Below are 23,540 nucleotides of genomic sequence, written 5' to 3' on the forward strand. Positions count from 1 at the left end.
AGACAAAGAGGGGCTACTGTACAATGTTCTCATATCCTTGCAAAGACTACTGCTGGCAGGTGTTTGTTCAGGGATAAAGAGGGGGACTAGGAGGCATGGATACTTGGAACCATGGACATCGAGGACGACACTATATAATTGAATTGCATACAACAAGTATTTCCTCTGGTTGTCTGTTGGACAAGGTGCAAGACAGAGCTGGGTATCATTCAGCTCTGAGTAGTCCTCAAGCTTCACAAAAAGTCCACATGGTGCAAACAACTCTCCTTAGGGGACTTGGACTTTCCCACTTTCTGAACTAAGCCAGCTCAAGCCACTTTAGAGGAAAGAAGCGTCCATTCTTGAGACTTCTTTGCTCCTTCTTTTGTTTAGCCTGCATATTCTTTCTCCATTTGAGGGAAGGGGAAGACTTTATTTTTTTTTAAGTTGCTACTTTTACTGCCACTGCACGGATAATGTTCTGGGGGCTTACAGAGACTGACATTTTAAACAGTCCAGACCATTGTAACTCAGCTTAGCCACTGAAGCAGAGCACAGCTGAAGAAAGTACTCAATTAGCAACTCCAACTTTAAAGGCTATATTATTCTCTCCTCAATACACATGTGTAACTCCCATTAGCATTAATGGGAGCTGTGGGAGCCCACTGCTCAGAGAATATACCTCCAAGTCTGTTTGCTTGATGAGCACACAATTAAACCTTATGGCTCAAATTTTTCAAAGAGAGCATAGTAAGTACACCAAGTATTCATACAAAATCAAGTGTGCTCACTTTGAGAAAGTAAGCTATCGTTTCTATTTAAACATGAAGAAAGAGCTGTCCAAATTAGACTTATTGTCATCTCATTTATCCTCTTAGATGTAGACAATAGCCTTTCATGGTGCTTTGGGAAAAAGTCACCCCTCTATTGTAAAAATTTACTTATTTGTTTTCATAAGTATCACTTAACAAACTGGCCTCAGGAACGATAAGACCAAGACAATTTTTTAAACTTTTCTAAATTTATTTATTTATTTTGAGAGACAGAGTGGGGGAAGGGCAGAGAGAGAGGAGAAAGAAAATCCCAAGCAGACTCTGCACTGTCAGTATGGAGCCTGATGCGGGGTTTGAACTCATGAACCTTGAGATCGTGACTTGAGCTGAAATCAAGAGTCAGATGCTTAACCAACTGAGCCATCTGGGTACCCCAAAACCAAGATAATTTTAAGTGAATTTCCTATACACAAAATCTAGCATGGTATCTACATACGTTCAGTGCCTTTTTGGGTTTTCTGCTTAACTGCTTAATTATAACTCAAAGTTAGGAAAACATTAATTTGGCATTTAAAATAAAATCAATTAGAAAAATGCTTGCCTCAAATAATAAATGTGTTCTTACAGGAAAATAAGGATTTCCATTCCTTTACCTCATTCCAAAGAGACTTGCTCAAAATTTTCAAAGTGGGGAATCAATACAAATTATAAGTCCAATAAGATATCTATAAATTTTAGTTAATCTGTGCTGTATCCATAGTCTTCATGATACATCCATGGAGAAAATAATTTTGACTGATTTAGTACCATTTAAATCATTCATTTTCTGCTAACCACACACTTTCCCCAAAAATTTATAAAGAAGGTTATACATAAGAATCTTGATTGTTTATAAAGGAGGGCTAATCAAGCAACTTCAAAGGTATAAAAATGCATTGTTGATCTGGTATTAACATACATTATTATCATGAAATGCCATATTCAGACTTTCTAATTATTTGAGAAATTAAAGTTATTGTAGGTACTGAACCATAAATACAAATCAAACAAATTGCAATGGGCCAATGAATTGTCAAAAAGACAACAGTGTCTCCACCAAGTTTAAAAAGGTGCTGAAATGTTAGAAAACGTTTCATATTTAACCTGGCAGATTAGTTAGGTGAAAATCCCACTTTTAAAATCTCATCAAATAGGTGGTCTTCATAACAGCATTTTATATGTAAATTAAACACTTTGCCTTATAAGTTTGCCAGCAATCATCTTTTCAAGGAATTTTAAAGCCAATGTGTTAAATAACAGGGTGTCTCAAAATTGAACACAGCAATGTCTTTCTTCAGATCCTATGGACGACTGAATTAAGAGTCATAAACATAGAAGTGACACTCAACCAAAATCTATGTTTAACAGAAATACTGGTGATGGCAAATGTGAAAAGGAATTCACCATTTCTCACCAAAAATGACTGGAATGTTTCTATCAGATCTAACCTGACTCAAATAGAGATACCCTATTTTCAGTTTATCACATACACAGAACCATCTTTCAAGGGAGAGATAAAGACTGTTAGTGTTATTACAGAGTGTCTAGGCAAGTTCCTTCTTAGTTGTTTGTTGTTGTTGTTACTTGTTTGTTTCCTCTGAATTACTCTGGTTAAACTTGCTAACAATGTAGGTGCGCTATTAATCTTCCTAGAGAAACTGTGTCCTCTGTGTTGCTGAGACTACTGTCACCAGGTAATCCGAAACTCATCCCAGAGCTTCAGCTGGCACATACATAGCCGCTTTCTTATTTAGAAATAATTTAGTTGGTAATGGCTTAATTGAGGACTATCAGTGTATAAAATGACATTTATTTAAACAAGCTCATGAGCACAACCATTCTCTATGCTCTGTAGCTTTTGTCCAAAATATTCATTTTTAAAAAGACTTTTATTTTCAACCTGGTCCCTCTTCATAAAGGAAATACATATATTTCCATATGAGAATTCATGACATTTAGGTGACTCATGGGATGTAAAGTAAATTGATGGCAACTAATTACAATTATCTAAAATATTTGTGGAAAGAAGGAAAAGAGAGAAAAAAGAAGGGAAAGAAGAAGAGGAAAAGGGATTTGTCTACCCAGTGCCTCTGATGCATGGAAGTTATTATCAGAAATAAATAAGCTACAGTCAACCTCAGATATGTCACTTAAGCAATTTGTAAAGTTTACCTGACATGTTATCTCAACAAATATTTAAGTGCATGTTCTGTGGCACCCACTGTATAGGTGCTGGGGATAGAATAACAAATTAAGTGAAACACAACCTCTCCCTCATGAGATAAGCAACACTGACTTCATTCCTATTTAAAAGGACCGAAAACATCCAAGTTGTTTGAATTAGAACCATTAATAGTCATTGAAGCACCAAAATAATAATAAACTCTGAATGAATTAAGCTTCATAAAATAAGCATTTCTCTGTGTCTATGTGCAAGCACAAAAAATTGAATTCAGTTTCTGCTCTTCAACTTCAAACTCTTTTGCAAAAGTTGCCATTAAAAGGCACATCTGATTGGATAATTTCAGCACACAACATACTCAATAGGAAGTAAGTAGAGAACTAAGAATGTACCTTCTTTGAGTCTTGCGGATTTTTTTTTAATACTAACTTTGAAACTGGTACGTTGTCCCACTTAAAGACCTTGATTTTAAATTGCCATTTCTTTTTACACCTAATTAAATTGTCAGTGTAATGAAGAATTGTCCAACTGAGTTGAACTGTGAGGATCTTCTCACTTCTGCTTTCTGCAGTCTTAATTTGCAGATTCTTTGGTCTAAAATAAGAATTTAAAGTCACCTCCTCAACAATAAGATGCATAAAGCTTCTACCAACTTTTGTTCAAGAAAGACAATCAAAGAACGCTTACTGCACAAAATAGGCCTCTGTGGGGTACAGCAAAGAGGATATTTTCCTCTACTAGTAAGATATTTGAGTTCTGAAAAAGAGATTACCATGGCCTCTATTCCCTAATAAAGACTGAATAAAGACTATAAGTACAAAGGGCTTGGTATTTTCCTATTAGCTCAGCAATTCTAGTAACTGATAATATTCAAAAATAAACTGAATCTGGGCTATTCATTTTCATGAAAATATATTGTTTACAAAATCATGATTCTTTGAACAATTTTCTTAGTGAAGGATAACTATCTTCTTAGCTTATCAGATTGATAGTAAGGAATTGGTAAGCTCCATCAACCAGAAGTTTTAAAGAGAAAATCAACTCAGTTCCAACAACTGACATAACTAACACTGGCCTTCTAACTTCCTGTGGCTGTCTCAGACCCAGATTTAGGAAGCACTATGTAATCAGCCTTTTGGGGATCCCTAAGTCTTCCTTAAAGTAAATACTTTCTAATGCATTGTTAATGCATTTTCATTGCATCCATCTCTTACATTCTTATATCCATCTCTCACATTCCACACCATCCCACTCTTTCATGCTGTCACAAGCTCTCTTTCTACCCTTGTTAAGCAGAAACTCAAGATTGATGACTAAATGTCCCTAACAACCAGCCCAGTGGCCCCTCTTACTACCATTAAGACTTTTTTCACACTTTCTAATTCTTATAATGGGATCCAAAAAAATCAGTCCTTAATACTCACCCATGATACTTCATACTCAACTGTACCCTTTGTAATACAGCATCACAGAGCAACATGAAGTAGTGAATAGAGAAAAGTATTTGGAGCCAGATTATTTGGTAATCATGCAAATTTAATATCTATGATTTTTGGCCAGGCAACTTCAGAACTTTGGCCCTTGTGAACTTGGACCTTTCCTTAGTAGCCAGTCAAGTACTTGGCAGTCTTGTCTTTTAGGGTTAATGATCTTTCTGGATCTAATAGAGGGAATGATAACATCCCCAAGCTGACCTCCAGGCTTCATGATTATTAATTCTGCAGGAATCTTCTATCTTTTTCTTCTATTCATTTATTTATACAATATTGGAAAAGGGATCTTTTGTGGGATGCCTGGGTGGCTCAGCCGGTTGAACGTCTGAATTCATCTCAGGTCATGATCTCAGTTTGGGTTTGAGCCCCGCGTCGGGCACCGTGATGACAGCTTAGAGCCTGGAGCCTGTTTCGGATTCTGTGTCTCCCTCTCTCTCTGCCCCTCCCCCACTCGTGTTCTGTCTCAAAACTAAATAAACTATAAAAAATTTAAAAAAAAGAAACGAAAAAGGGATCTTTTTAATCCCTGAAGATCTTTTAAATATTCATTTTATAGATGAACCCTTTAAGGAAAAAGCCCCAGCCACTCCTGTCCTTTTCATCATCTCTACTTTTATAGAGAAGAAAATATGCATTCTGAATAAACTTAGAAATTCAGTTGCTAAATATTAGTAATTAATGACACCAAACACTAGAACTAGATTATATTCAAATTATGAATATGTAGTGTCTTGCGGAAAAGATTATTTTGCTTCAGTATGGCCATGGTGGTGATATTCAGACAGAAGATGCAATAGAAAAAGCAGCTTTTTAGAATGAAGGAATAAAAGCATTACCAGATTAAGTTCAGTTAATACAACCTGTTACTGGAGAGAGCAGTCTGCATTTACTACAGAGTATTCTATGTTAAACAGAACAGGAACGTAACAAAGCTAAGATATTCTTCATAAACTTAGGAATTCAGGATTATAAACACTAGGCAAATCCTTTTAATTCTGTGCCAGTCAACGAAGGGTGAGTCAAGAAAGACATTAGCTTTTCTACCTTAGGCTCACATCCATTCATTGACGTGGACAACTTCTTTCCCCTAGTTTTATCTCAGTGGCAGAGCCAGATTTTGTAAAGTCTGAAGTTTATAAAATATTAGAGACTAGACCTACTTTACAAAAATGAAAGCAAAAATATTACTTTCACAAATTTTAGAAAAAAACATACCATCAATTGAACATACTACAGGGCCGTCCCAGAGGTTTGAAAGGCACCAAGCAAGCAGGGGCCTCAACACTGAAGCTTCCTTTGCTACAGGGTAAACCTGTCTCTACTTCAACTCCACGCCAGCCAGATCACTTTCCTTCCACAACTCTCAGCAGATTTTCTGGCACCCTAAAACAGCAATGGTTTGGTGAGGGTCTCCAAAGGATTTATCACTGAAGGAGATGAGGAGAATGGCCCCTGAGCTTGATCAATGCTGTTCACATGTAGTTAGCCAGGCTTGCTTAAAACACACTACATAGAAGTTTTTTGTTTCTTTTTAAATTATCAGAGCCATATATTAAACATGTTGATAGGAAATTAAGATAAGCCTAAACCCCAGTCCTTCTGGCTATCATTAAACATCTTCCTTGGCTCTTTATAGTGAGTTTGTGGTAAATTATTGTGAAAAATAATTTAGGTCAGAGTGGACTCTTTCTCCTAGGGGATGATTTATCTGTTTGTAAGCTGAGATGAGGGAATTCCATTTGCTGTGGAGGCAGCGAGTGCTAACTTTATTAATGCATCTTTGCTGCAAAGATTAATGGAACTCCCCCTTCGCTCCCCCCCCCACCCCCCCAGTACCNAGTAAGTCAGCTATAGCACTTCTTGTCAGTTTACAACAGGCTGGGCAATACCTGGAAATTCAGAGCTGTCATCATAAGATATAATGACATGCATAAAACCAGAGTGTAAACAGAAGATCCTTTAGGGTATGGGGCTCTAACCCAAGTCCTTAGGCATTACAAAACAACATATCTACGAATGTACAAATGTTCCTGTTTTGGAGTATAAGCTAATGGCTTTTCCTCAAGGGTAAAAACACCTAACCTCCCACTTTTGTTAATAAATAAATATTTTATTATGAAAATCAATTTTGTTTAATGAAGTCTTCTGAGGGAGAAGATGTTTTAAGGTATTTTATTAAAATCATTTCATATTTAGGTATGCTTTGTCATCTCCACCTAGAGCAAAAAGGAGTCATAAAAAATGGTAAGTGTAGCCATAAAAATTCCTTTTACTATTAGGTGGGAGAGAAACAAATGGGAATATTACTTTGAAGGTAATGACTTACTTTTTTTATTGCATCATATTTTCTCAAAACCCAAGCAAAGTATATCCCAAATCATCCTATGAATAAAATATAATTTTTCTCAGAACACTTTTCCTCATCAGAAAAAAAAGGTGAGTTTAATTTTTCTGTCAGTTGAGGCTTCATGTGTCAAACACATCTTACATTTCAACAAACCTTACTGTCATATTGATGGAATACTCAAGGAGACATTAGTTCTTACGCAAGTACTAGCTTAGAAAGGTGTAAGGTGAATTCCAATGAACACACTTCGAAAAATAGACTTCATTATCCCCAACCACAGTATTATATGTATAATTTCCTTGTCATTTTAACCAAAATTATGGTTTCTTGTTGAGATTGTAGCTTCCTTGAAGGCAGGTAGTGGTAAGGTCCTTTTCATCTTTTTATTCCCAACCCTTAACACAATCTCTGGGATAAGGGAGAACCATATTATCAAATGAATAAATTCATGAAGTAATATAAATTTCTTCTTGTGCACTGTGTGATTATCCTAAAAGTGGAAATAGCATATACAGTTATCAGTTATTTTTGAGGTATTTTTTAAATAAAACCTTAAATGAAGTAGTTCTGGAAGAAAAAATATTTAGAAACTTCCTTATTTAAACTTGTTATTTGTTCAGTCAACAAATATTTATTAAAATTTATAACACATTAAGCATGATGTTGTGTGCTCAATCTTAAGCAAAACAAAGCCCTGACCTCTTGAAATATCCAGTCTAAGTATGGAGATAACTCTGTTTTAAAGATAAAAGAAGATAAAAGAAAAGCTTCATCTCCTTTTCTTTTAAATACACTCCCCAATTACTTACAACTGAATGACATTCAAATTTCAACTACTCTGTGTCGCCCAAGTTGTCAAATGATGGCTCATATATCTGGACAATAGGATTATTATTTAGTGGAGAAAGCAGCCTGACTTAACAGCTATAAAATTATGTATTTTTCTTGGCTTAGAAAGATAGTTCTGCCTGCATCAGAAAAATCTGCTTCACACGTATGGCAGTCATCTTTAATCAAATAATGTAAAATTAATTACTGATAATTATAATAATAGTACTGGTGGTATTAATACCGGTGAGGATAATGATATTCACATTTACTGAGTGCCTGACCCTTTGCTAAAAAGCTTTATATGGATCATCTCCTGCATTCCTTCTTTCCAGTTTAGGTGCTAGATTTTCTTACTACCACCACTTGACAGATAAAGATGAGGCTCAGAGAAGCTGAGAAATCTGCACATAGCCACAGAGCAATAGTAGAGTCAGAATTTGAATGCATATCTGTCTGTTGGCAGAACCTGAACTCATCACCTGCTATGCCAAAGGTGGTAGCACAGATCATGTAAACTACAAAAACAAAAAGTAAACAAACAACAACCTTTTCCACTACCTCTTTAAATACTGACATGATGTGTGAGATATTTTTGCTTTTTCTAAAATATATAACTAATGATGCTGCATTTTCACAGACATTAAAGACAAGAAACAATTATAGGTTTTTATCTGTTCTTTGACCGAGGGCAGTCCAGATGTCATAGAACCAAGGTCATATTTTAGGTATGACCCTACTCTGACATAGGCAGTCCAAACAATTGACTATTAGGTACCAATGTACAAGCATTCCGAACCTTATTCAAATATGTGCTAATACAACATTAGGCACAAATGTAAGGGGAGAAAAGAAAGGAAGCTAAAATTCTTGGTATTGCATATTAAAGAGCACTGCACCAGTACATAACCCTCAGTCATTCCAAGTAACTTGGTAACACAATACATAGTTTCAGATTTTCATATCATCGTATTTTCATGTGCAAAGTTGATTTTCTGTCATTTGCACAAAGCAATGTTTTATAAGCCAGAGTAAATTTCTTTTCCAGGATTGCTGATCTTCCCTTTCCATCACAATAGCCATCCATTCATTTAATGAACACTTGCTGAATCACTTATGTGCCAGGCACTATCCTAGATGCTGAGGATTCAGCAGTAGACAAGAATTCTGAACCAAACAGTTCAAAGGGATAATTAAGGGAGAAGGAAGGAAATGACCATTTTTCAGTAACTTCTATATTTGAATCACTGTGCCATATGCTTTACACATATATGCCATTAATTTTTAAAAACAACCCTAAAACATAGTTAGGATTATTCTCCATTCTAAAGATGAAGATATTCAAGTTTAGACTTGGTAATGTGTCTAACCCCTTAGAATCAGAAACGGACTATGTAAACCAATGTCTATCTGGCTACAAAGAACATTCCCTTTCCATAGTGGGGTTCCCTCTGTTTCAACTATCTCTCTTTGTATTTCTCACTGTCTGCCTTGATTTTCTGGTTCTCAAACTCACTATCTATCCTATAATGGCCATTGGAATAATGATCACTTTCTTCCTGTATGTATAAAGTGAGATTAAGTCCTGTCCAAATGGTCTTTTACTGTAACATATGTGTTTACCTACCCGTATCTATTCGTCCTTCTTTATATGTATACTTTCATTCCACAAATGTTTGTTGGGGGCCCAGTAAATGCTAGGACTATTACTAGGCCAGAAAAAAAGTGTAATGGAGCTTATACACAAAAGTGGGGGGCACATAAAAAAAAGTTTCAAGAAACTGAGTATAATTTCACATGGTGGGAAGTGCTATGAAGCAAATTAAACAAGTCATGCATACTATATATATAAACACTGACTGTAGAACACACACATGACATATGTGCACAAATATACCTCCTCAACAGATTTCTGGCTAAAGTATACAATGTCTAACTACTCATAACTAACTTTATTAAAATCCATAACATTGTGTGACATTTTTCCACCATATTTGATTTTTCTGGTTGCTGATAAATGACAGATCTGTGGATACCCATGGAATTAAATGAACACACACACACACACACACACACACACACAAACACAAAGTGTGCATGCCCTTAAAAACTGTTCGATTTTCTAATCTCATTCACAATAAACAGCTTCATTTTTTAAACAGTTCTTTTGGTGTTATACTTTAAAAATATGTACGATCTCTTCTGAGAAAACCCAAACTGATATCAAATTTATTATCTGAACACACATATCCTCAAGCATGAGAAAAAATTTAATAAGGCACATTTATGGTCTACATCAATGTTAGGAAAAAAACATTTTTTTCATTGTGTGAAAATATGTATTTAATGCAAGGATGAAGTTTAAGAATGGAAGATAGACCTTAAATACACAAAATATAAGGCATGGAAAGTTTTGATACGTAAATTAAAGCAGTTTCATTTAAAGTGATCACAGATAATGTAGTTTTTAAATGGTCCTGTTGTTTAATAAAATATATTAAGGGGGTGCTTGGGTGCCTCAGTCGGTTAAGTGTCTGACTTTGGCTCAGGTCATGATCTCATGGCTGGTGGGTCTGAGCCCCGCCTCAAGCTTGGTGCCAACAGCTCAGAGCCTCGAGCCTGCTTCAAATTCTGTGTCTCCCTCTCTGTCTGCTCCTCCCCAACTCATGCTGTTTCTGTCTCTCTCTCAAAAATAAATATTAAAAAATAAATAAAATAAAATGTATTAAGAATATTAAGATGTATGTCATCATACCTGTGTTTAATGTGGCATTAATTCACAAGTTACTGTTTATTTTTTATTAAGACAAAACAGGTTACATGTTCTTTTAAGGAGATATGTGTTTAAAATTTTGACAATTAAACCCTAGATGGAACATTTAGTAGATGTATGACCTAAATCCCAATAAATTATGCATGCACAACTTTTAAAAATTTTTTAAAAATGTTTTATTTATTTTTGAGAGAGAGAGAGAGAGAGAGAGAACATGAGCAGGGGAGGGTCAGAGAAAGAGGGAGACACAGAATCTGAAGACAGGCTCCAGGCTCTGAGCTGTCAGCACAGACAGCCCCGCGGGATGCGGGGCTCCAACCCACAAACCTTGAGATCATGACCTGAGCTGAAGTCAGACACTCAACCGACTGAGCCACCCAGGTGCCTCTGCATGCACAACTTTTAAAACTACATCTTATGTAGTAGCTTAAAATAAAACTAATTTTGAAAGCCAGTAAACTGATTTTTTAAAAAATTGTTCAAATGTTATCAGTGAAAGTCAACCAAATATCCAGTTTTAAAGTATAAACATCAACTATGTATAAAGGAGTATGAATTGTATTAATTCAAGTTTTTTAGTAAACCTCTTTCCAAGTTTCTACACATAGAGACAGTTTATGCTCACTTAGTCACATGATTTCTCACTTGTGTAGTTTGCTCTCTTTAGCCAATGAAGTATGTATCAACCTCATTTTCTTCTATAATTACTTATTTTTTTTACTTCTACTCTACTCTGACCTATTTATTATTTATATCGACCTATGATGGTAAATTTCATATGTCAACTAGAATGGGCCATAAGATGCCCAGATATCTGGCCAAAGCTTATTCCAGATATTACAGTAAGGGTGTTTGGATAAGATTAACATTTAAATCAATAGTCCCAGTAAAGCAGATTGCCTATCCCAATGTGAGTGGATATGATGCAATCAGTTGAAGTTCTGAATAGAGTAAAAAGGATGATGACCCACTTCACAGTAAGAAAATTCCTCCTGCTTAATTGCCTTCCAAAAGGGACAGTAGTTTATTCCTATCTTCAGACTCATCCTGAAACCTTGGCTCTTCCTGAGTCTCAAGTCTGCCAACCTTTAGAGCAACATCAGCTCCTGGGCCTCCAATTTACCGACTCACCCTGCAGATCTTGGGAGTTGTAAGTCTTCTTAAAAACATGAGCCAACTCCTTGTAATAAATCTCTTTATATTCTATTTTTCTGGAGAATCCTAATATACCACTCCTATCCACTGCCAAATATTTAATAATTTCTCATCTATGCAACTATGTTCATGAAGCTTTTCTCCATCCCTAATATTTTCTTACATTAGTTCTGCCTGATAAAATCCTATCTTCTTTAAGCCGCAATTCAGAGGCCTCTTCCCTCCCATGATGCATCATCAAGGTAGGGCTTATCCACACTTTGCACATCCATGGCACGTTAGTACTATTGTCATTTATGTTATGTTTGTCTGTAGCTGATCAGCTGAAAGAACATTGTTCTTCCAAGAAAATATCTTTTATAACTACATTGAAAGCAAATAACCTAAGGACTACAGTACATTGTCACATCATAATACAGCAGGGCTTAGTTTTGACCGGGTAAAACCCAAAGAAAATCTTAGCTGCATGACGAAGAAAAAAAATCATTCCAAACTCTCTAGATCTTGGTTTCTTACACCAAAAATAAGAGGTTAGGCTAGCTAAACACTAAATTCCCTCCCAGTTGGACATTTCTATAGTGCCATTAACAGCAAATCGATAGTAAATACTCATATGACTTAGTATTCATTTTAAAATAGTTAAAAATAATATGAAGCCAAAAGAAAAAAAATGTTCTCACTTAAATGCAATGATTTACAAGTGCACTCGTTCGCTCTGAGTCCTTTAAGACATAATCCCAGTGTGAGGGGCACCTGGGTGGCTTAGTCCATTATGTGTCCGACTTTGGATCAGGTCATGATCACAGTTCATGGGTTCAAGCTCTGCATCGGGCTCTCTGCTGACAGCTAGCTCAGAGCCTGGAAACTGCTTCAGATTCTGTATCTCCCTCTCTCTCTGACCCTTCCCTGCTCACGCTGTCTCTCTCTCTGTTTCTCTCTCTCAAAAATAAATAAAACATTAAAAAGATTAAAAAAAAGACATAATCCCAGTGTGGAAAAACTAGTGATAATGATTCAAAGAAACCAACATGCATCACCAACCCAGTAGTCCTTAAAAGACTGACCACAAAGAAACAGGAAAAATCCTCAGCTCACAAATGCTCTTTTTCCCAAATATTATTAGTTTTAATGTCTCTCCTTACAACAGTCTCCCACGGACCTATGCGCATGGGCTCCTGCCTTGGTGAACACTAACATGTAAAGAACAGCTATTTATAAGTACTCAGGACCACATGACCAAACGTCAGAAGTTTCTGTTTATTTACATGGCTCTGCCCACCACCTCCTCTTTTCCGCAAGGAAGTGGAGTACACAGGAAGGCTTTATCATGTTGTTGTCAATTTATTCCAACTACTCAACTATTTTATAAGCCTTTTCAAGTAATCTTCACTCAGTACCATAATTGTCAGCAAGTTTGTTCTGTGTTGGCCACCCTTCCTTTTGTTTCTGTCTTTCATAAAAATCCTTTTGTGTGACAGTCAAGCAGCTGTGCTTTGTTCTTTAATGTTCCTAGCCTGGATCCCCAGCAGAGACCACTTTATAACATAAACAGCAAAGTACCATTTTCACAGCAGGGACAACTGTGTTCATCTTCAAAAAGAGGCATTAATAAAATGAGACTGTAATGAACATGCTAATTCTGATCACAGGGTACTGCACAATGGTGGAGAGAGGCGACTGCTTTCTCCCTGAAAGATTGTAAAAGTTTTTTTTTTTTTAACAACTGCCATAATGGCTTACATTTTTTAAACCGACATATTATGCAAACATTTCTCTCCATTTCCCAATGAAATGCTTTCTCTGTCTCATGCAACTGCTCACTGTGTATTTTACTATCTCAGTAACAGTCACCTTCAGGGAGCACATTTTTTCCATCTTGCAAGAACCAGATTGTGAAATAGGCATGTTGCTGAATCTAGAAAGCTAGAGAAAAGAGATCTGAGTGATCCTAGTCCAATGTATTTGCCTTCTCTGTGCACGGGAAGATAAAAAATTTTAACAGTAATAATAATGAGGAAGGAGGAGGAGAAGGAAAAGGAAGAGGAGGAAGAGGAAGCAGTGGGGGTAGAAGAGGAGAAAGGGGAGTAAAAAGAACAGGAAGTGGGGAAGTTAACACATCTGCTCAAGATGCCACAGCTACCTTGGGACAAAGCTAGATTTGGAACTCAAATTACCTTTGATCAAGACTTGAGAACTTTGTATTTTGTCTCATGTCTTGATGGTGGACATTCATAACATATAACACATTTGTGTGGAGTAAATATTAAGCATTGCTTCATAAAATATATCCGCAAAAGCAGGTAATTAAGTTGTCTCATATTTGTTTAACTAACATTTTTAAGACAGTAATTTTAGTGTATTTGTGTTGTATGAAAAAGCTAGTCTCCTTTAAGTAGGTAAGAGCAACAATGTTATATATTATATCCTGTTTTGTTGTGGTAGTGCTGGTGGTATTTTGGGGGGGGCAGTGATATTTGGGAATGGACAAGTCTCCAAAAATAATCCACTAAACTTTAAAAAGTAATGTATTACATGCTGTTTTGGATGACAGTAATATGTGTATTTTCTGATTACTACCTTAAAAATATCTAAATTCAAGAAACATGACATTTAGTCAGTTAGATGCAAAATTGGTAATATCTCATCTTCCCTGACCCAGTGCTGGTAACATGTATCTGAGAGAACAGTCTCAATTCTGAGAGAACATTCTCAATTCCAGTTGTCATTACATGAATTTATACTACAAGACTTCCCCCTAATAATCTTTGGCCGGTTTGAAATTATGACCAGTGAACCAAAGATTCAGAAAGAGCTAAATCCATCTGGATAATAATCCCCTTCTTCAAACACCCTCTCTGGTCCTACTTGTGCCCTTAAAAGCTTAATTTGTAATCTAATGTCCTTCAAATTCTATAATTAGGTAAGCCTTAATAACCCCTCAGTGATATCTGAAGCCTTTAGTTAAAGTTCTGCTGAGGAGGGAAAACATGTGTATGACAGATATGCTCAGTGTCCTAAAGTACTGTATAAAGAGAGGATTGGAATTTGTCTGTGTTTCCACAGGCAGAGCAGCCAAAAAAATTAAAATATGACCTAGAGGCCATAAGTAGTGCATTCAACTCCCCATTCTCCTACCACTTCTTCTATGAACTACAGTGCACAATGTATAAACGGTAATTGCCTAAATATCTCATTCCAGGGCATGTTCAGCCTGAGCTTATCGTTATCGTTCCTTATGAAAACAGTTTTTCAGAGCTAGGGTAATTTGAAGCGAGCTACAGAGGGAAACTTTCTCCTGAAATACTCCCTTTAATGCACATGGGTGGTCAGAGTATTATTTCAATGTCTTCTGCATTAGCCACACAGTTCAGATGTTTAAATCTCCAATTAATTAGGTTCTCTAGTAGCCTGTGTGAAATAAATTAGTGATCTCCATCCAGTCCACTTAGACAAAACCCATCATGACAGTTGGCACATTTTTGGCACTGTCAGCAAAGTAGGCAAAAAAGTAAATGACCCATGTAGATGAAATGGGTGTCTGATGAGGACCACTGACTGAAAGTGTATAGCAGTCTCAGCCAACTGCAGAGCAGGGAGCTTGAGTATCTGCCAAGGTGATTTGCAAAAGCAAGTGAACTTAAAATGAGCACAAAGCTCATCAATGGTAGTAGGAAACTCTTCACATTCATTTTAATTAACTGTTCACCTTGCCCATATTCTACAAATATGATTATGCTACTGGAATATTTTTTCAAGACTATCATTAATGGAATTATGAATAGTTATTTAGAAATTTTAAACAAAGAGGTAAGCCTAGGAGACAAAGATAATTCCCAACCCCATTTATTTCATCCCACAGGGGTACAGGGAAAGTTTTCTATTTTAAGTTATGTTTAGACTACTTTTCCATTTTCCAAAATACCTTTGAGTTTTTCTCATGAAACATTTCCAAGACTGCTAAACATAGTCTTTAAAAAAAAAGGTTTAAAGTTTTAACTATCTTTACTAGAATCATAAATTTTCAGACAAATGCACTTATATATGACAGATATTCACATAGAAACTTAAGATTATATCAAAATGTTCAAGTGTATTTGTTTTATGTGAGAGCTAGTTGAATAAAAGTAGATGAGTACATCAGCTGGGAGGTAGGAAAATATAAATCCATGTGAAAGTCTAAGTATAGTGGTATTTTCCTCCACTTTTTTGTTAATCTCTTTATCACATGCATGAAGAGGAAGTCAAGCCAAATAACTGTCATTGCTTCCTTTTAAGGGGTGAATTCAAGTGAGTTGCAAGGGTTTGTGATAAATTTTACTTATTATATCTTTGTAATATACTTTTTGCATAACAGCATTAGTTCTAAACTAGGTGAAGAAATGAAGATTAAAATGTCAAAAGAAAATCAACAAATACTCTGAGTTTGCTTCAGATGTGAACACCTGAAGGTTATTCTACAATTTTTAGATCTATTATTTAACTTTATATGAACACATATATGGATATTCACATATGTACATATATTCTGTAGTATAGGTTTATAGTAAGATTCCTTCCACCTCCAAAACCTGACTTCTAAATCCCATCTGTTCTTTTTTCTCCCTTATTTTTTGTTCGTGCCTGAGAGATTTTAGTCTTTCCATTACCTTTCCAAATATTTAAATGCATTTCTTTCCAAACCCATTCATACGGTTCATTATCTGTACTTCATCAGATCATGATTTCTACTCTTGTTGATTTGGCTTACTGTCCTTAATGAGTTAAAACTGGCTTTCATGCTTTAGAACTGGTAGTTCTGAGCCCATCTGGGAATGAATGACCTTATCTAGGGCTGTATGTCCTGAATTGTGGGGCATCTCTGTGGGGTGACTACCTATTAGGGTTGCCTATTTCAAGCTCTATGAGAGTCACTGTATCTGACCAGTTTTGAAGTTCAATTCTGGGTTCTGAGGATGGCATCATAGAAGTAACGCTAGAATTCTCACTTTTATGCAAAAAGCTGATCTAGCTCTTGTTACTTTCACTTTGTATTACATAGGCCTGTGTGCTGCAGAGCTAACATGCCACCCCTAAAGCATATGGTCCTGTAGTTATTATGTTGGCTTATGAGATTATAAATTATCTATTCTCTGGAGATTCTCTCTTTGTCTGTAGCACCTGGAAACTTCTTTATTGTTTGCAAGCCTAATCATGCATTTAATTTTATTTTCAGATGTATTTTATCAACATCTAGATATAGTTATAGGATGAGAACATTGAATATCAATGTAGCTTGTCATAATGGACAGAAATGTAGCTCAAATATGACTTAAGTTGTTTTAAGCAGGATTCTATTATATTCACTTAAGAGATCTGCATTGGGGCACCTGGGTGGCTCAGTCAGTTAAGCGTCTGACTTCGGCTCAGGTCATGATCTCGCAGTTTGTAGGTTCAAGCCTCGCGCTGGGCTCTGTGTTGACATTTAGCTCACAACCTAGAGCTTGTTTCGGATTCTGTCTCTCCCTCTCTCTCTGACCCTCCCCTGATCACGCTGTCTCTCTCAGAAATAAATTAAAAAAAACAAACATTTTTTTAAAAGAAAGAAAAAAAGATCTGTATTAAGTTGGTCAATATTTCTCCTCAGACTTAGCAAGACATTTACATTATTTAAAACATTTTTGGAGGTGCCTGGCTCAGTTGGTTGAGCATCTGATTCTTGATCTCAGCTTAGGTAATGATCTCACAGTTTGTGAGTTTGAGACCCGCATGAGACTCTGTGCTGACAAGGTGGAGCCTGCTTGGTATTCTGTCTCCCCTCTCTCTACCACTCCAACCCACCCCCTCAAAATAAATAAACTTCATCTTAAGAAAGCCTATTATCATAAGTAGTGGAATTAATCAAAATGAAGTTCAAAATAAACAAAGAAATAAAAGTGTGTGTGAGAGAGAGTAAGAGATAAATTCACAGAAGTGTTAATTTGAGGAGATCAACTACCAGCTAAGCTAATTCAGGTGATATTCTTATCTCTACACAAAATATTGATTTAGAAATATAAAACAGAGTTTTATTAATCGCTTGCCTTTATTCTCTACAACTGCTATTCTAAGGAAAGTCACAAAAGTAGGCACACTTTCTAGTATTGGAAATTTGGGAAGTCATCTCGTACTTTAGTCAAACTGCATAAGCCACATAGCCGAAAACACAAAAGGGGACACACTATTTCCACTCACTTGCATTAACAGATGTTAGTTCAAAAAATATAAAAGAGTAAAATAACAACACATTTTGACATAAAGAAGAAAGGTGTCTCTTTTTCTCATTTCCTCTGTTTAAGAGGAACTAAACTTTAGGTAGAGGATGCTCCTTTAATTTTGCAAGAATCAAAGCAAATCTGCAGAAATTAGTTCCCAAACTTGGTACAAAAAGTCCATACACAAGCAATGCTAACATGCAAAAGACTAGCATGCCCTGTTTCCTTTCCAGGCACAGTGCCAAAAATCATGAATGATATCTGGCATTGGAAATCAGCACTTCTCTGAGATTCTCTTTTCTCTCCCTGGTTAGTATTATTTCAAGACTTATGAGAAAAGGCACCCACTCTAAGTTTAAAGATTTTACCCTTATAAACATTGTATTTAAATTCATTTATTATTAAACTCTTATGACATCGTAATCTTTCTAGTGGTCCTACAAAAGAACACCAGGGATACAGAATTTAAACAAAGACACAGGCTTCTTACCACGCAAAACTGTGAGTCTGGTGGATACACTTATTTCTCCCACGTTATTCGAGGCCACACATTCATAAATGGCCTCATCCCGCGGAGTCCGTAAGGGTTGTATTCTGAGAACTGATCCAGATCCATCGTCAAACTCTATTACCTATTAGAGGAAACAATAGCTGTCACAGGTGTTGTTACAATCGTCTACCTCTCAGCTAAACCTCTTAATACAGCGGTGAGCCAGTTTTTAGGCTCAGAATAAACACAGCAGCATTTTAAGACTGAATTTTGATACGTAGTAGCCAACCAGAATAATTGGCTTAATTTAATGAATCTTCTTCTAAACAAAAAGAAAAACATGCAACTACAAATGCGAAGTCTACTGAAAACCATCAACAGTGTACTCATGAAAACAGTCTAGTAGGTGTATCCAGGGCAATTTGACCCTATTAATTATGCAAGGGACTTGCTGCTATGATGGATAGCTTTCTCAAATTATTCTGTCTTTGACAGCACATATGCATATGTGGATCCACTCAATAACTGGACTGTAAGGTGAAGATGTAATGTGTGCCACCAGAGAGAGCACTTCTGGTTTAAAATGTTTCACCCTGAACAGTATAGATGAGCAAACCATGAAGAGAAACTGCATAAATCTAATACTTAGGCAGCCAAGAAGATGGCTTTCACAACCCAAGAGACTGATGACATGCATTAATTTTGCCATAGATCATGCCAGTATTTGTTCTAACTTACTGTTTTCTGCATTTTTAGGGCATTCTTGCTGTAAAATGGAGGCTTGCTTCACCAGGCAGAAAATTAATGTCCTAAAGAGTAAGCCTGAATTCACTATCATTATGGACTATACTCTGAAACGGTTTAGCAATCCTAGATATTTGTCAGCTAATTCAAGAACTACTTAAAAAATGATAATGATGATGATATTGATAAACATGAATACAAAACTGTGGAGTCTGCTACTTGTCTTCTCTATAACTGTGCTGTGTTCTTTCAGCTGCTCACTGAATTGCTGTGCTTTCTGGTTTTAGTGTTTTTTGTTTTTTTTTTGGCATTTCCCCGTGTCTAATACTTTTATGTACCTATATTATGAATTGAGACTGCCTTATAAATACACTTATTGGCATGCTCAATCCCAGATTTTGTGTTTAAATGTGTTTATGTCAATATATGGAAGAAAGATATTGGATGTTTTTAAAATATATTCGCTTCAAGTACTTTCTGCATTCCATTTATGTTTTAAATTCACAAAGATAGCCAAAATGTCCCACTTCTCAATGCATCATGATTTATTTTCAACTCTATTAAGCATACATTTTAGAAAAAATCCACTATGCATCTTGGAACTAAAAGGTTTCATAGTTACTGAAATCATAGCCAACTGTGCCATAAGTAAAAAGATATATATTTATAAACATCTCACAGCTTAATGTAGAGAAAGGTTTAAACATCCTTAATGGCAATTTAAATTTCAATTTTTTCCAGTTTTATTGAGAAATAATTGGCAAACATCACTGCTTAACGTTTAAGGCATATGACATGATGTTTTAATTTACAAATATATAAAATGATCACTACAATAGGTTTAATTAATATCCATCATCTTAAATAGATACAATAAAAAATAAAAAAAATGTTTTCTTCCTATGACGAGAAGCCTCAGAATCTACTCTCTTAATCACCTTTGATTAATTGTTTTACTGTATGGTTACATTTCTGAACTATTTCCTAGAGTTAGATCAACCCGTTTTCAACAACAAAACAATAAACTACAGATTGAGCTAGAGTTGTGATTTCCAATTTGAAAACCTTCTTTAATATCCAATATCAATTGTGCACCTATTCTAGGCAAGACATTGTATTAGCCACTGGAGATAGAAGAAGAGAGCTCATGTAGAGTTCTCATAGACTTTATAAAGTAGCAAAACTAAAACATGTATATACACTAGTCCAGGTTTTAAAGATTCTCAACCCAAGACTCAACACTATTTGCTGTAAGTGCTCCATGTAAAAATAATTAACTTTCTTTGGCTGTGTTTATATAACTCTCATTAGGAATTACATAATGAGCAGAGCTCATGCTTTGGAATGTTTACTATTATAATTAAATCTTGATTGTAATATTTTGTCAAGAAGCTACTGTCAACAGTAAGTATGATGTCAAACTGCTTTTTATCAAAAAATTCAATTTCATTTAAACTAAAAAATGTACTAAAGATCACATAGACACACATCATTTTCTACATAAGAACTATTTCTCAAAGATTATGATTTTTTTATGTTTAAATCACTGTAGACATTTGATTTTCAAATAAATATAATTCTACATTTATCACTTATAAACCAGAGTGTATGTTTCAAACTTTGCCGGTATAATTAATTATACCCTTTATGCATCTGGGCTATTTACTGCTCTGTGAAAACTGGTGGAAAATGTTCTGAATTTTGTACTTGCTATGTTTCTTTTAACTAGAAATGGCCTTTAATTTGCCGAACTGCATATAAGCCTATGGAGTATGTCAGAAACTCAGGTAAAAGAAAGTGAGTTTTATAATTTGGGGCAGTTTGGAGGTCTTTGTATTCTCTAAGAATCAAGCTCTCCTCTTTAGGTCGTAAATCTCAGGCATAATATTGTGTGATTCTTCCAATTTTTCTCTACAAATTTCTGTACCATTATTCTCCTTAAAAACACCCAAAAAATAGCTGGGTTATGCTTCATTATCTTTAACTCACTGAGCTTTCCTGAGTAATTTGTTCAACAAGTTTAACTGCAATATCAACCTGATTGGGTATGTTCTTCCAGAGTAGTGCTTAGACTAACACACTGAAGCTAATTTCTCATTTTAGCTTCTGGTACTTGTAAAACACAGGTGTCAGGTGTAGTGGACAACTTCATTGGCTGCCCAGTATCCATTCCCCTTCTTCCTTGTAATAGGCATCTTAATTCCCTATGGGTAGACATTGTCCTCTTATTCCGAAGCCATGAGGTTGGATGAAATTAACCTCATTCCCAGCAACAGAGGTAGGTTCAGATTAAGTTAAATTGGTTGGCCTGTACTATCCAGCTGTCCATATACAACCTTGTCCAAGGACAAGCACGTAATTCAGTAAGAGCTGATAGCATCAGAAGCTTTCACTCATATTCTAGACTTGGTTGTGGGAGGATGTGAGACTCCCATATTGCAATTTTAAAGGGGAACAGTCTGAGGATGAGGCTAACAGATGGATACCAGGAACACGTTGAGCCGGGTACAATTAAATACAAAAGTTAGTCACCTGAACCCCCAAATCCCTTTTTAAAAATGCCATTTAGAATTAAATTTTCCAACACAAGCAACAAAAAGAATGCCATATCTCAGTGATGACGGCACTTTATATCAAAATAAAACAAGCAAGTAATATACAAACCAAAGATACAGCGGATACATTTTTCCCCCAGAGAAACAGAACAATGGACCTAATACCTCAAATCTCTGATTGCTGACTTTCTTTCCTTTTTTGTTCCAGACAATTTTAGGTCTTGGGTCTCCTGTAGCTTGACAAATGAAAGAGGCAACCCCGCCAGAGACCCCTGTCTGGTCAACAGGAGTTCTGGTAAACCTTGGAGGTGCTGAAATACAAAGAAATAAACATGGCAATTAGATGGAAAATTGAAACATAAAGCATTGTCATACTGCCACCACTCTCCTCACAGCCCTCCACCTTGATTAGGCCAACACATACATACATACATACATGCACACACCTGGATTACAAAATTAGAAAAGTAATTTTTACTTGCAACGGTAGTTTAAAAGGGATGGAGGTTAACTTTCTGGTCAAGTTATCTGGTAATGTTTTTGTTGCTGAAATCTATATTAAGGCAGAGTTCCAATAACATCCAAAAAGCAACATCACACATTAATTTTTATTTCCAGTATTAAAAAAAAAATCCAATTTGTCCTCTGTAACAACATGAGCTCATCAATCAAAGTGAGTAAAATTTTAGCTCTTTGCTTTGATGCTGCTATCAGGGCACTGCCAGAAAGCAGCATTGCCACTGCTAAGCCATTAAAATTAGTGACATTTAAGGGAAATTCTAGGAAATTATAAAGGGATAAGAAACATAGCTCTGAATTAGAAGGTTTGGCAAGAAACAGAAAGAGGGAAAAATAGTAAAGTGACTCTCTAACTCAAATAGTGTGCGCTGCCTTACTTGAAATTTAACTTCACAATTTGCATAAAAGAGGCGTCAAGAAGCCTCCAAAGTCACAGCAATAAATAACTAAATAAATAAACAACAATTAAAAACTAATAAAACAAAACAATACAAAATAAAATAAACAAAATAAAATCAACTATTTTTGTTAAAAAAGGAGATTTAAACTTAAAGATTTCTAAAGATGAAAGGCCAGAAGTTAGAGACTTTAAGCATTCTCCACTTCCTTAAGATATTCCTAACATTCACCCTTTCTTCAAAACTTACTTACTATCCATCTTGCATTTCCAGATCCAGAAATCTTTTACATGATAATTTAATAAAATGTAAATGGGTATTTATGCATAAAGATCTTCATTATACCATTTATTTATCAAAGACTATATAAGTACCCTCAATATCAAATAAAATTGGCATTGACAGTGAAATGAACTATGGTATGATGATAGAACATTCTAGAAATAGTCAATGTTATATTGATAAACTCTTTATAATATGACATGAGAAATATTTATGATTCAATGATAAGCCACAAAAGCATCATACAAAATTATATAGAGAGGTATCTGATAATAAGGAAAAATTCACCCAAAAAAACACAGAACAAAATGTGCTAAAACATGAATGGTGGTTTAGGGGGTAGGTATATTCATTATTGTTCCTACTTCAAAGTTTTCTTGCATCCTTGAGAGTTTTTTTTTTTTTTTTTGGTTTTGTTTTTTGGTTTGGTTTGGGGCTAGAAGTCACGAACTGTGAGATCATAACCTGAGCCAAAGTCGGATGCTTAACCGACGCCACCCAGGTGCCCCAACAATTAGATTTTTTTTTATGTCTAACCACAAGTAGGAGAGGGGTAGGGACAGGAAAGAATCCCAAGCAGACTCCGCTGTCACTAAAGAGCCCAAGGAAGAACTCGAACTCATATGCTGTAAGATCATGACCTGAGCTGAAACCAAGAGTCAGACGCTTAACTGACTGGGCCACCTAGGCACCACCTGCCTCTTTTAATTTTTTAGAATTTTGAAAAATTCAAAACCATCTTTTCCATTTCAT

The 23,540-nt window shown here is 35.7% G+C and overlaps 1 protein-coding gene across 1 annotated transcript in view; it reads right to left on the reverse strand.

Annotated features, from left to right (window-relative positions):
* PTPRD (protein tyrosine phosphatase receptor type D) overlaps positions 1 to 23,540 on the reverse strand; it is a 413,276-nt gene that overhangs the window by 296,838 nt on the left and 92,898 nt on the right. Inside the window, exons 2-3 of the mRNA XM_077748273.1 lie at positions 21,754 to 21,899; positions 18,290 to 18,431 (exon numbers count right to left, since the gene is read on the reverse strand). Of these exons, the coding sequence (XP_077604399.1) occupies positions 18,290 to 18,431; positions 21,754 to 21,899 (288 nt within the window). The remainder of the gene's footprint in view (positions 1 to 18,289; positions 18,432 to 21,753; positions 21,900 to 23,540) is intronic.

This window comes from Crocuta crocuta, unplaced genomic scaffold, assembly GCF_008692635.1.
Source record: "Crocuta crocuta isolate KB4526 unplaced genomic scaffold, BGI_CrCroc_1.0 scaffold199, whole genome shotgun sequence".
In the NCBI taxonomy this organism is placed as follows: Eukaryota; Metazoa; Chordata; class Mammalia; order Carnivora; family Hyaenidae; genus Crocuta; species Crocuta crocuta.